The following is a 14,183-nucleotide window of genomic DNA, read 5'->3' on the forward strand; positions in this document are numbered from 1 at the left end:
GTCAAGTGGTGGAAGGAAAACTTTGAGGAATTACTCAACCTGGTGGACATTCCCTCCTATCAGGAGGCAGTGCTTGTCATGTCGAACACCATTATAATTGCTGTTGAAGTCACTATGGTGGTCTGAGGACAATGTGGTGGTAAGGCTGCTGGGATGGATGAGATCTGACCAGAAAAACTGAAAGCACTGGACATTGTTGGGATAGCATGGTCAATGGATATATTCAATGCCACATGGAAAAAGCACCCTTGGAATTGGATACTGGTGTAATTGTCTCCATATTTAAGAAAAGTGACCAGAGGGTGTGTTGTTGTCTCCATATTTATTCCTCAGTCTCCCAGGAAAAGCCTATATCAGGGTGCCGGAGGGGAGGTTGTGTCTGATAGCTAAGCCTAAGATACAGAAGGAACAATGTGGTTTCCATCCAGGGTGGATAGGAGTATAACTCATTCTATACCTGTTTTGTAGATCTGGAAAAAGCATTTGACCATGTCCTTCACCATAAGATGTTGGAGGTGCTGCAGGAATATGGGGTAACAGGGTCACCTTTGTGTGCTATTTGTTCCCTATATAAATGCTGTGAGAGTTGTGTCTGAATACTTTGTGTTAAGTGGATTTTATTTACTGTAGGTTTTGGGACTCAGTCAAGGCAGAGTCTCATCTCTGCTCCTGTTTGTGGTTTATAATTGACAGAATATCAAGGTGCATGTGAAGGTGGGGTGGCACAGTGGGTAGCGCTGCTGCCTCGCAGTTGGGAGACCTGGGGACCTGGGTTCACTTCCCGGGTCCTCCCTGCGTGGAGTTTGCATGTTCTCCCCATGTCTGCGTGGGTTTCCTCCGGGTGCTCCGGTTTCCTCCCACAGTCCAAAGACATGCAGGTTAGGTGGATTGGCAATTCTAAATTGGCCCTAGTGTGTGCTTGGTGTGTGGGTGTGTTTGTGTGTGTCCTGCGGTGGGTTGGCACTCTGCCCGGGATTGGTTCCTGCCTTGTGCCCTGTGTTGGCTGGGATTGGCTCCAGCAGACCCCCATGACCCTGTGTTCGGATTCAGCGGGTTGGAAAATGGATGGATGGATGGATGTGAAGGTGTCCAGCTGGGGAGACTAGGGGTAGCATTCTTATGGAGATAATGCTGTCCTCTTTGCCTCATCTGACTGTGACCTTCGATATGCACTCAAGAGATTTACTTCCGAGTGTGAAGGGATGGAGATCAGCACTTCCAAGTCGAGGTCATGGTTCTCTCTTGGAAAATAGCAATATGATATGAACAGGTGAGGGGGGGTAACACCTGCCATAGGAGAAGGAGTTCAAGTATCTCAGAATCTTGTTCACATGCAATGGAAGAAGAGAATAGGAGCTCCATAAGTAGGATGGAGTGACGGCAGCTGTTCAGCAGGTATTGTACCAGTCCATGTTGGTGGATTAGGGGCTGAGTCTAAAGAAAAAACTATTTCCTTGAAGATCTACATCCATGTATTCACCTATGGTCATGGGCAGTGGGTAATGACCATAGATAAGAAGGAAATCCAAGTACAAGCGGTAGAAGTGAGGTTTATTTGCAGGGTCACTGGGCTGACACTCCATGATGGGGTGAGAAGCTCAGAGATTTGGGAGAGCCTAGGGTAGAGTTGTTGCTCCTCCAGATTGAGAGGGGCCAGCTGAAGTGGTTTGGGCATGTCGTAAGGATGTCCCCCGGGCAACTCCCCTGAAGTTGCTCCATGCACGTCCCACTGGGTGGAGGACTTTTGGCAGACACAGAACACATTGGAGGGCTTATAACTCTTGGCTGGCTTGGGAATGCCATGGACTTCCTCCAGAAAGGCCTGGAATCTGTAGCTTGGGAAAGTCTGGGCTGACCTGCTTGGCCTGCTGCCACCACAATCCTCACCAGGAACAGTGGTTTCAGAAGATGAAATGAGATAAGAAAAACATTTTCATGAGCTATGGGCTCTACATAGTCAGTATGTCTGAAATTGATAATTGCAGTCACTTTGACAGAGTTAACTTTTAAAGCATGTATAGGAAAACATTTTAAAAAATGAGAGGTCTCTAAATATACATCCATCATTTTTTATACATGTCCCATAAAGAAATGTAAGCAACCCACCCCATTATAAATAGCTCAAAGAAGGAATCAGTGCTAGGTGGTATGGTAGCCTATGATTTGTGTGCAAGTATTCTCATACTAAGCAAATTATTTAGCATAAACATATGGATCTAAATATCAGTTCATGTTAGTTTAGTTAAAACAGCTGCATATTCAGAGGACAATCTTGATATCCAAGTGATGATCAACCAGATTTTATTCTGCATGATCAGAGTTCTACAATATCCTCCATAGGTATTGCGATAGTGAAGTGAAAAATGTTTTTTTTACTGTATAGTCAAGTATTTTAAGTTGACATCAAGATCTACCCAACTGACATTTCTCAGTTAAACGTGAAATTCCCCTCAACAAAGTGTTCACTCTTACTACTGTAAATAATCTTGTTAATGGATGGCATGGTGGCACGGTGGTAGTGATGTTGCCTCGCAGTAAGGAGATCAGGATTTGTTTCCCAGATCCCAGTGCCCCAAATTCATGGAGCTCACATGTTCTACCCATGTCTGCATGGGTTAGCTTTGGGTGCTCTGGTTTCCTCCCACAGTCCAAAGACATGCAGGTTAGGTGGATTGGTGATGCTGAATTGGCCCTTCTGTGTGTGTGTTTGTGTGTGTGTGGAGTGTGCGTGTGTTTACCCTGCAATGGAATATTGCCTTTTCGAGGGAATTGTTCTTGCCTAGCACTTTATGCTTGCTGGGAAAGGTTCCAGGCCCCCGTGATCCTGCTTAGGATTAAGCAGCCTTGGAAATGGTATGGTACAGTATGGGGTTTATGAATTTTTTCCTGGTTGAAAGAAATTTTTTTTCAATTGCTCCTTTTAGTTTCATCCTAGTTTTGTTACTCATTTTTTTAACAGTTAGTTTTATTTTATCACTAGGCGTGTTACCCATCTTCGACTGGGAAACTTCTTTAGTCAATGGGAAACTGCTAAAAATCTCAACTCTCCATTAGCATCAAAGCCAACAATTAATAATGCCTTAGTATACAGTGGATTTGAATAAATGTCTACCTACAAAAAAACAAGTTTCTAATTACTTTTACTGTTCTCTACTTATCATATTCTGAAAAAGAGTGCCGTATATACAGTATATATTTATTCATGATTCCAAATTGCTTTCTATACAAACACTCCCATTTTTATAGGGCAGTTGCTTAGTCACAGGTGTCCATTGCTACAGTACATATCCTGGAGGCTGCGTGGCATAATGTCATCAGTGTGCCATCATTTAAACTGGCACAACATATAAAGCATTGTCCATGTTTGTGGATACATTCTTCCTTTTACAAATGCTTTACCTTTTGCAATTCTCTTTACTGACTTATTGACTGGAGATTCTTAATTTCAAGTTTTGTTTCACATACTGGTTTTGTAGCATGATTGTTAGTCTTCCTGGATATGACCCGCACTAGTTTATGGTTCTGGTTTCATTTCTTGGTCCATTCTTCCTTTCTCTCATCGTTCACAATTTTTTTACTTATGTCAGAACAGTCATTAATATTTATGGGTAGGTCAACCATTTTATAAACTTTGTAAGATTTACATTGAGAGACAGAGGCAGAGAGAGAGGGAGAGCAACCTTGAATTCAGCCTCTGAGAAAAATTAGATTTTTAAGTTTTCCCTCTATAAATCATGCTGAAAGTTTGTAAAGCTGAATAATGGCTTACCTCTTTTCTTTTCATAGATGAAATAACAGAACTTTATAATGATTGCTTTGTTCCTTGTTAGAGAATTATAATAGTAACAGATCCTTCAAGTTTATAATAATAATAATTCATTACATTTATATAGCGCTTTTCTCAGTACTCTTATAATGGCTTACTTATGAACTAGAGGTTGTTAGAAGTTCATTTTTATGCTTTATGTCATGTGTCTGTTTTATTTTGTCCTTCATGCTGCTATACATACCTACAAAAACAGTAGGAAATGTGTGTCTCCTTCAGGAGATTCATGGATCTAACAGTGTTACATAAGTGTCCATCAAAGACTGTGTCATGTCCAAGTGTATTAGACAGTATTAATGCATAATATGAATAGGAGCTTTGGAAGAAACAAAATGTTTTAACTATGACAGTTTCAGGCTTTATAGTTTACTGTGTGAGCGGTAAAAATAGAATATATACATTTCATTTCTAAGAGCACACACCTTTAATGAACTGAAAGCTTTACATATTTACATTCCACTAGTCAAAAGTTTTAGAAGACCTCGGTTTTTCCAGTTTTTTCAGTTTTTAAATTTAATCAGTTGAAATGCAACGAATGACCTAAAATGGTAAAAAGGTAAGCAGTAAACTGCCTGAGGTTTAAATTTTAAATTTAGGTTAACAAAAACTGTAAAAATGGAAATATCAGATATTACAAATGGGCCATCTTCATGGAACAACTAATAGGTTACAACCCACAGATGTTCTGTAGCAATTAAAGTAAATTAAGCCATGCAAGTCGAAGCGGACAATTTGCCTAAGTGTCCCAACATTTGTTGATTACTTAAACACCCTGTCTGTCTGTCTTAAAGTTGGAACAGACTTTGTTACTACACCCCTTGGACAATAAACAATAGCAAATAAAAAATAAGTCAAGAAAGCATTAATGTACACAATTTTACTCAAATTTTTGATTCATCAAAGTTGCCACCTTTTTCTGATGCAACAGCTAAAATGTGATAACCCTTTCGATTCAGAATGCCAGTCACTGTGTGCAAGTCACTAACACTGTCTCCAGCAAACAGAACCCCAGACCATCACACTTCCTTCTCCATGTTTGACAGTTGGTTTCAAACACAGAGGAACCGTTCTTTCACCAATTTGATGGTGTGCAAACACCCTGCATGATAAACTGAAGATTTCAAATGTTGATTCATCTTAAGACTTTGTCCAGTCTATAGTAGTCCACAGTCGGTATTTCAAGGGTCTATTTTGTCATTTAAGGAATGGCCTTCTAACTGCCAATTGTACTGTCAAACCTCCAGCACAAAGTCTCCTCTTCACAGTAGAAACTAAGACTTGCTTTTTTCGACTGCTGTTAAGCTGTGCTTGAAGCTCTTGTGCTGTAAGGCACCCATCACGTAAGCTGATGACCCTTAGAAACTTGTCTTCTCATTGGGTTGTGACTTTGGGTCTGCCAGATCTTTTTCTATCAGAGTTTCTTCCATTTTCCAATTGCCTTTGGATTGTGCAGGACACCATATTGACACTTGGATTTTTTTTTCTATTTCTCTACATGAGAGGCCTACGCTTCTAAGGGTAATAATGTTCTGTCTCATTTCACTTGTTAATTGCTGATTTCTTGGCATTACCATTAGAATACTGTCCAAATAGTACTTCAGAGGGTGTATAAACACAGTCTGTTTCAAGTCTGCTTTAAGATAGAGTGTTTTTAAGTAATCAACAGAAGTTGGGACACCTGTGCAAATTATTTTCTTCAACTTGCAAGACTTAATTTACTTTATTTGCTGAAGAACATCTGTAGGTTGAAACCTATTAGATGTTTCCTGAAGAAGGCCCATTTGTAATATTCTGATTATTTCCTTTTCTCAGTCATTTTCAGTGTAAACTTCAAATTTAAACCTCTAGCAGTTTACTGCTTACCTTGTCACCATTTTAGGTCATTCGTTTCATTTCAACCAATTAAATTTGAAGAAAAACTGAAAAACTGAGGTATTCTTAGATATTTAACTAGTAGTATACATCTAACCTATAATTGTTTTGTACATACTATACATTTCCATTGAAAGCTCAAATATTATATTCACCCTAGGTGATATCAACAAACTGAAAGTTTGCTTACCTTTTTGAAGACTTTGCCTGAAGGCTGCATTTCATCTTCTTCACTCAGCAACTCCCTGGTCCCTAGGCACTCTAATTTCTCATACTTTTTAAACACATGATCAAATATCTTGTCCAAAGTGTCTATCCCTGGGAAGCCCTGTGTGACTAGAGAGTCAAAGTAATCCACACATCGATATGGGCCACAAGGTTTTCCAGACGTGGATTTAGCTTTTGTCGTATTTGTCATGATGTTTTTCTGAATATGAAACAGAAAAGGTAAATTACTACAAAAATAAAAAAACTTGAGTTAAACATTTAATACACTGGTAATGATACAAATTTTTCAGAATGTGAATCACATACGACTGCTCGTTTCTAAATACAGAACAAGATGAAGGAAAAGATCAGCTAATTGAACAGTGAGATCAACTGGAGGTACAACTGACTTCAGTGACTGTAAAAGCGAATGGAAGAAAAACCTGCAGCCTCAGAGGACCTCTAGATATGAACGTGAGCACAATGGCTCCTTGGGGTGCTCTATTATAGAATGCAGCAGGGGACAAGAATCACGTATTTTGCTCCGAGTGTTGTAAAAGTCAAAAGGGAGGACTGTAGGTGTAAACACATTTTTAATGTTTTCTCAGCCTAGCCAGTAAAACAGTAATAATGTGTTAAAGGACATTCTTCTAAGGGCTTATACAGAGTTGAATATCTTAAGGGCATTAAGGCACTACAATAATTTTCTGCCTCTGTATGTTGCCTGTTAGTTTGAAATATAACTGAGTTCTGTCAAAAACCCTTTTTTAAATTTATTTCTAATTAATCTTCATTCTAATTTATTGGTTTTATTAAGCACCGGGGAATACAAATAAACATAAATTAGTGTGGTTTATTTTAATCAGGCTGATAAAATGTTCCCAAACAAGTAACACTAAAGTAACACTACAATGAAAACAAAAACAGATAAAAGCTTCAAAAGACAAATTATTTAAAAAATTGCTTAAAAATATACACGTACAGACCAATATATATTAAAACACCATTCACGGAAAGGATACCATATTTAATGTTACTGGGCTTCCATGCTACACTCTCTTCTTACACATCACTGTACAGAACTTGACATCGCTGAGAATACACTTGCCAAGTAAATTTTATGTGCATTCAAGCCCTGTGGTGTTTTTTAATATTACTATATAAAAATCTAATGCATTAGTCCAAAGCTGAATTAGCAGGAAAATTCAGAATTCCTTTAATTGTAATGTTGTATCCTCAAAGATTAATGTAACATTACATAATCTAGCAGTCTCAAACAAGCTTAATCCAATTCATGGACATGAGGGGCTACATAATCTGAATTCAATTCAGCCTCCACATTTGGCAGTTGCTCAGGGGTACAACAAGAACATTGACTATAGACAGCATTAAAATATATCAGAAAATTTTTAGGAGTCAGCCTTTTAATTATTCTAATTGCTCATTTGATAACTGAATATTATTTCTTCAAGTCTGTGCTTCACATTTTACCTGTTCCTAGTCCACATCCAGTATTCACATTAAGATCTAAACTTAATATTATAATATTTGCTTTTGCTTTATTTTCAATGCTTCTTGGTAAATTTTAGATTTCTCCAACTTCTGCTGGGGGATGCAGAATCCAGTACAATAGCAGTGCTTACACCTACAGCACTTTTCAGATGATCCACAATCATAGGCTGTATTAATAATGGTCACAAGTCATTCTACAGGAAGGTAGTGGAGGATTTTGTCTTGCAGTATAAGGAAAACAAACCTGCAAATCAACATCAGTAAGACATAGAAACTGGTGGTGGATTTCTTGGTATGCCAAGGAGTCTCTGAGACCAGTCACCATGTAGGGGGAGAACATGGAAGTGCCTAGGGGTTCACATAAACAACAAACAGGACTGGCCTGACAACACAAAGGCGCTGTACAAGAAGGGCCAGAGCAGACTGTACTTGCTGAAGATTCAGATTCAGGTCTTTTGATGTGCGCAACAAGCTGCTGGAAATGTTCTACCAGCACATAGTAGCCAATGTGGTGTTCAGCACTACAGTCTCATAGGGAAGCAACTTGAACTCAAAAGAAGCACAATGCCTGAACAAACATATCAAGAAAGGCTGCTCTTTATTACAGGGTGAACCATGGGCACACTGAAAGCTGTTGAGGAAAAGAGAATGGTGGCAAAACTGGATGCCATCTTGAAAAATCCCTTCCATCAGCTCCCTCTCTTTTAACACTTTTACTCACATGCTCAATTCACCACGGTGTGCTAAGAAGCGTCTCTGGGGGTCTATTCTGCCCATCGCTATCAGGCAATTCAATGCTTCCTTCCGATGAACTTTTTAGGTTCATTTTGAAATTTCTGCACAATATACATTTATTTATTGACTGATTAATTGATTTATCAATTGATTGGATGGATATATTATCTGCTGTGACAGTCTGTATCTTTGTTTTTTATGTTTCTGTTGCTGTGGGCGTCTGAAGTTCCCACTGGGATTAATAAGGTTTATCTGATCTAATCTAAAGTTGCTATTGTATTGTCATGCAGAATGACTAGAGATGTGTAGCATGTAACGTTAACAAGTTAGACGTTATGAAGGCCAGCATCAGACATCTTCATATTGTCTAAGACTGTGTTAAGACTGTAAATACGAATTCTAAAAGCAAAGTAAACTGTTAGTTAACTTTGAGATTAGGATTACATATTGAGTTTGATGCTAGGCTTTCTGGTTTATACTTTGGCTTTGTTTTTTTGCTATATGTCTTTCACCCAGTCCTTTCTAATTCTGTCCATGTTGTCTGTTATGTTCTTGTCTTGTGGCAGAACCAAACTGTTGATAAAATATGCATGAATGTTTTTTTATGGAAAGGGTTCATATTTTACAAGGTCAGATACTAACAAAAATACATAATGTCTGTTACTTAAATCATGTTATTCATACAATGAATACAGGGGAAAATATAGTTTTGAAATAATTCAGTAAAATTCAGTTTGCTACAGAAACATTTCTTCATTACTAACTGATTAGTCTTTTTTTTAATTGTAATATAACTCAGTTTCCAAAACCACCCCATTATCTGCTACATAGACACTACTACTTAACAAGCCTACCATAGAGTTTGAAAATTATATACAGCTTTCCTTTTAAAATCCTTTAAAATAACAGCTTATTGGTTATAATCTCATATAATGAGTGAAATATCAGTCTTTAAAAAATACACTACTCCTCAGTATGTGCTAGACATGGATTATTACAATCTGGTACTGTATTTCATACATGCCCTCACATTCCAATCCCAATTCTAAAATGTATGCAAAATTGAATTCCATCCAGGTTTGTCTCGGGTTGTAACTCTTTGGAACATTTCAATTTATTTTGCCTTTGGACGCCTTAGGCAGTTCTATAAACCACTGTTTTCTTTGTAATACATACATACATACATACATACATACATACATACATACATACATACATACATACATACATACATACAGACATACAGACAGACAGACAGACAGACAGACAGACAGACAGACAGACAGACAGACAGACAGACAGACAGACAGATAGATAGATAGATAGATAGATAGATAGATAGATAGATAGATAGATAGATAGATAGATAGATAGATAGATAGATAGATAGACAGATGTCCCCAGGTAGAAATTTGCCTTTCTGCAGAAGCTAATTATTGTATTAAGACAAACAACAAACCCCTCTGAACACACATGAATCATTTTAATACTGTATAGTAAATTGTTAACTTGCTCATTAGTCTTGGTCATTTACATGGACCATGTACCAATTCTTAATTGACAGTGTTTAAAGTTGTGCCACAAATTTCTGACTTTAAAAGCTTGAAGTGATTTCTTCACAATCATGGTATATATTTGCAACATGGACCTGTGTTCGAAAGTGAATCATTTTTTATAAATTAAAAAAAAATGCTGAGCCAGATCTTACATTTTAGATAGACTAGGGAGCTCCACCCCCTGCTAGCTTCACTCACCAACCAACCCCTGGGTTTGGTTAACCGGTAATACAATTTAAAGAGATTGTTATTTTCATGTGAATTGTTACATATGCATTATTTTCACTTTTACTTTAAAACTTCAGTTAAAACAATATTTGGAATTAACTTTTCTTCAAGATCGCATTGAATTTTGATTCTGTATTTGGATTTAGATTGTGACAACGCAACCTATAACTGCCCGTGAGTGAATATAATTTTTTTCTCTCTAATAAATAAACCGACTTTTTCAAATGTTTGTCCTGTGATTTGTTAATTGTCATCATACCAAAAGCTATTCTCACGGGAAACTGTAAACATTTTAATATGAATGGCATATCAAGATCTCCTTTTGTGTCTAATGTTATTCGCGGAAGATGTACTACATTACCTTTCTTGTTGCCTGTTAAAATTTTACTTTGACCAATTTTTAATACAACTAATCTTGTCCCATTGCATAGCCCATCACTCATACATAAATTATGCAATAACATTACGATACATCCTTCTTTCAACAGTAATTCGGCTGGTGGAAAACGAGACGGTGTTAAAGATTGTGGATATTCTATGGGATATTGTAAATTGATGTTTTCATCTACCGCACGATCACCACCAACTGCTTCAGCATAGTCTATTGATACGCATTTAATCAATTTGCTGTGTAATTGATCAACAATTTTTGCGTTAACTCGTTTGACTTCATTGTTTCTCGCTGCCATATTTAGATGAATGGGTGATTCTAAACTGGATTTTCGTAAGTGTATGTGTTCATAAGTAAGAACTCCCTAAGCTTCTCTTTTTATTTCAAAACATCCCAATATACAACAATAAATCGTTTTTTTAAAGAAATTAGATTCAACCATAACCTCATTTAGTTGGAATTCAAAACATCCACGTATCCAAAGAGTGACCATACAAAGACCTAAGACAAAAGGTGGCATGGCTCTACCTAACTTTCAATTTATTACTGGGCAGCAAATATACAAGCTATAAAAACCTGGACATGGACATAAATAGATGAACATACACAGGCTTGGTCCACAATTGAAATAAAATCCTGCAGTACTTCTTTATATTCCTTGCTTTGTGCCCCAATAAATGCAAGTTATCGCCAATATACTAAAAACCCAATTGTGCTTCATTCACTCAGAATATGGAACCAATGTAGGAAGCATTTTAAGATAAAGAAGCTTTTATTTGTGGCACCTCTGCATGAGAATCACCTTTTTCCACCCTCTCAAACATATGCAGTTTTTAATGTCTGGAAAACATTTGGGATTAAATCACTTAGAGATCTGTACATATACAACATCTTTGCATCCTACGAACAATTACACTCCAAATGTAACTTTCCAGCAACACATTTCTTTCACTACCTTCAATCAGAAACTTTGTTAAACAAAACCTGCCCAATTTTCCTCACCTCCCACCTACTGTACCTCTATGCCAGAAAAAATATTGCTCAGTTTCGAGAACTCAGACAGCATCTCCGTAATATATAAAAACATTTTACAGTCCCTCCCTTTCAAAGATACAAGAGGACATTGGGAAAAGGATCTCTCAATCAAAATCTCAGAAAAGGAGTGGAAGGTAGCAATGCACAGAATTCACTCAAGCTCCATATGTGGAAAGCATACAATTATTCAACTCAAAATTATATATCGAGCACATCTGTCTCGCTTAAAATTGTCCAAAATGTTTCCAGGGTAAAGATCCAACCTGTGAACGCTGCAATCAAGTTCCAGCCTCACTGGGTCACATGTTTTGGGCCTGCACCAAATTAACATAATTCTGGACCAAAATCTTTAAATGCTTTTCAGACAGCCTTGGTGTTACAATCCCTCCTAATCCACTAACAGCTGTGTTTGGTGTACTTCCAATGGGCTTAAAGTGGAGAAGGACAAACACACTGTGATTGCCTTCACTACACTATTGGCACGCAGACTTACTGTATCTTGCTCAATTGGAAGATAAAATTTTAAAAATACAAGAAAAGTGGATCTTCCAAATATTCTACGAAACCCTCAATAAATTACATAAAAAATAAAGAAAGCCAGATTATTATTAAAGTTCTGAGATGTTATTAATACTACATAAAAAAGACAAAAAAGAGTGTGGATGTTGTAACAAATTGAAAAGCAGCATTTTGTTTATTTATTTTTAATTTCCATACCAACCTGGTACAGTACATTAAAGCTTTAGCACAAAATCATAGTATCAAAATGTTAATAAAGGAGTTTATTTATATCACATCATAAAAGGTCATAGAATCTACTATATAGTAAAACACTTAGGCCTGTGTGTCCAATCCCTCTAAGCAATGTGATTGGTCAGTTTGGCTTTGGTGACAAAACGATAGAGGAAGTGCTAGTGTAAGATGCACACGAGGAGTAACCGCGCAATGCTGAGAGGGTTGCTGTCAAAGATGGCAATTATAAAACTAAACAGATGGTGAGAAATGTGCCACGAAAATAATGTAATGACAGATTCTGAGAAGTAGAGCTTGAAAAAGGGAGCGCCGGTGAACAGATATTCACACACACAAATACAGAGGAAGGGTGCAAGACTATGGCATAGCAATGGATTGTGCAGATTGTGCAAAGTACAAGGGCCTACGAGCTTGGGGAGCCCACTCGGGGCCATCTAGATTAAAAAAAAATAATAACTAAAAGAGCGGTTGCACAGTCTTGATATGGCTTCAACATTCAATGTCTTGTTACCATCACCTCTGACCTCAATGGCTGATGAGGAATTGTATGCTGCTGCCGATCTTCTCGTTGAACGCTATAGCACTGACGTTTCACCGTCTTATTCCGCTCAGTTTGTTGTCAATTTGTGCATGTTTTCAATCCATCCTGTCAACCAAGTCAACTGTTTTCGAAGTAACTGAACTATTGCTAATAGATCACTGTGCACTGTCGTCTACTTTCAGTGACGTTTGCACGGCTTACATGTTACTGCTGAACATACCAGTGACTGTTGCTGTGTGTGAATGATTGTTCTTCAAGTTAAACTCATCAAAAACTACCTCAGAAGCACCATGTAGCAAGACAAACTTAGTGGCTTGGCTATACTCTCAATCTAAAACGAGCGTGCCAGACAACTTGATGTGTCAAACATTGTTGAGACTTTTGCGCAACAAATGGCACGCAAGCAAGTATTTTAAGGTACTAGTGATATTATAAGTGTTTTTGTAAGCTTTATGACATTTTAAAATATCTGTAATCTGTTTTTACCTTAGTATGACTTAAGTGCATTAGTGTCACTACTGTGAGGATTTGTGAGCGTGAACACTTTATGATGTCCATTTTCTCAGAACTTGTGTAAAACAAATCAACTATGTAGTAGTATCCTGTCAGCCGGTGTTGGTGTTTTAATTCATTACAAACTGAAATTGCTTCATTTTATAGCACAGAACAGTTTCTACTTTCTAGCTTACATTACATTTTAATCATCTTCCTACACAAAGTTGTCTTGGAAGTAAGCTGGTCCACATTTTACATACAGTACATTTATGTACTACTACTACTACTACTACTACTACCCACACCTCCCACATTTTATTCTCACAATTTATTTTATTTTTGTTAACTTACAGTGACTGTAATAAAGCGATTAAAAAACTTATTACAAATTCCATTTAGAGAGGTGGTTTATTTGTCACCAGCATGTGATCTGATAGTGACGCGGTCCCAGCCGGCCCCTTTGATCTAGTTGTAATTTACTAACAGTTAATCTAGACAGGAGGGGTCTACCTTCAGGGTGCTGCACAGGGGCCTTCAGCTAGCTAGCTACTCCACTGGCGCTAGAGATAGCAAATATTTTAGAACTATTCTATTGCTTGTCTTTGATGGGTACTATGGCTTGTATACAGTACATACGGTGTGACATTTTATCCCAGGTTACCGAAAATAAAAGACAAAACCAGACTTACTATTTAAAAAATAGAAATGAAAAAGATTGCTTCTGGATACATCTGACTGACTTTAAATCACATTCTGTCCTCCATCACTCACCAGGGTTTGAGGAGCCTTATTTCTTACCTAGTATGATCCTTTTATCAATCATTATTTAGAGCTATTGCAAAGTTATGAAAGGCTCACATACTTAAAGTCTCAATAAAAAAAAAACTAATTAAATAAGTAAAATAATTTAATAAGTTATTAAAAAAATTTGTTTCCTTTTATTATTCCTTTGATTACATCTTGCCTGAAGAAGGGGCCTGAAAGCTTGCATATTGTAATCCTTTTAGTTAGCGAATAAAAGGTATCATTTTG

The 14,183-nt window shown here is 37.3% G+C and overlaps 1 protein-coding gene across 1 annotated transcript in view; it reads right to left on the reverse strand.

Moving 5' to 3' along the window:
• LOC114662541 (long-chain-fatty-acid--CoA ligase 4-like) overlaps positions 1–14,183 on the reverse strand; it is a 76,943-nt gene that overhangs the window by 45,188 nt on the left and 17,572 nt on the right. Inside the window, exon 2 of the mRNA XM_028816066.2 lies at positions 5,889–6,125. Within this exon, the coding sequence (XP_028671899.2) occupies positions 5,889–6,125 (237 nt within the window). The remainder of the gene's footprint in view (positions 1–5,888; positions 6,126–14,183) is intronic.

The sequence above is a fragment of the Erpetoichthys calabaricus genome, chromosome 12 (assembly GCF_900747795.2).
Source record: "Erpetoichthys calabaricus chromosome 12, fErpCal1.3, whole genome shotgun sequence".
In the NCBI taxonomy this organism is placed as follows: domain Eukaryota; kingdom Metazoa; phylum Chordata; class Cladistia; order Polypteriformes; family Polypteridae; genus Erpetoichthys; species Erpetoichthys calabaricus.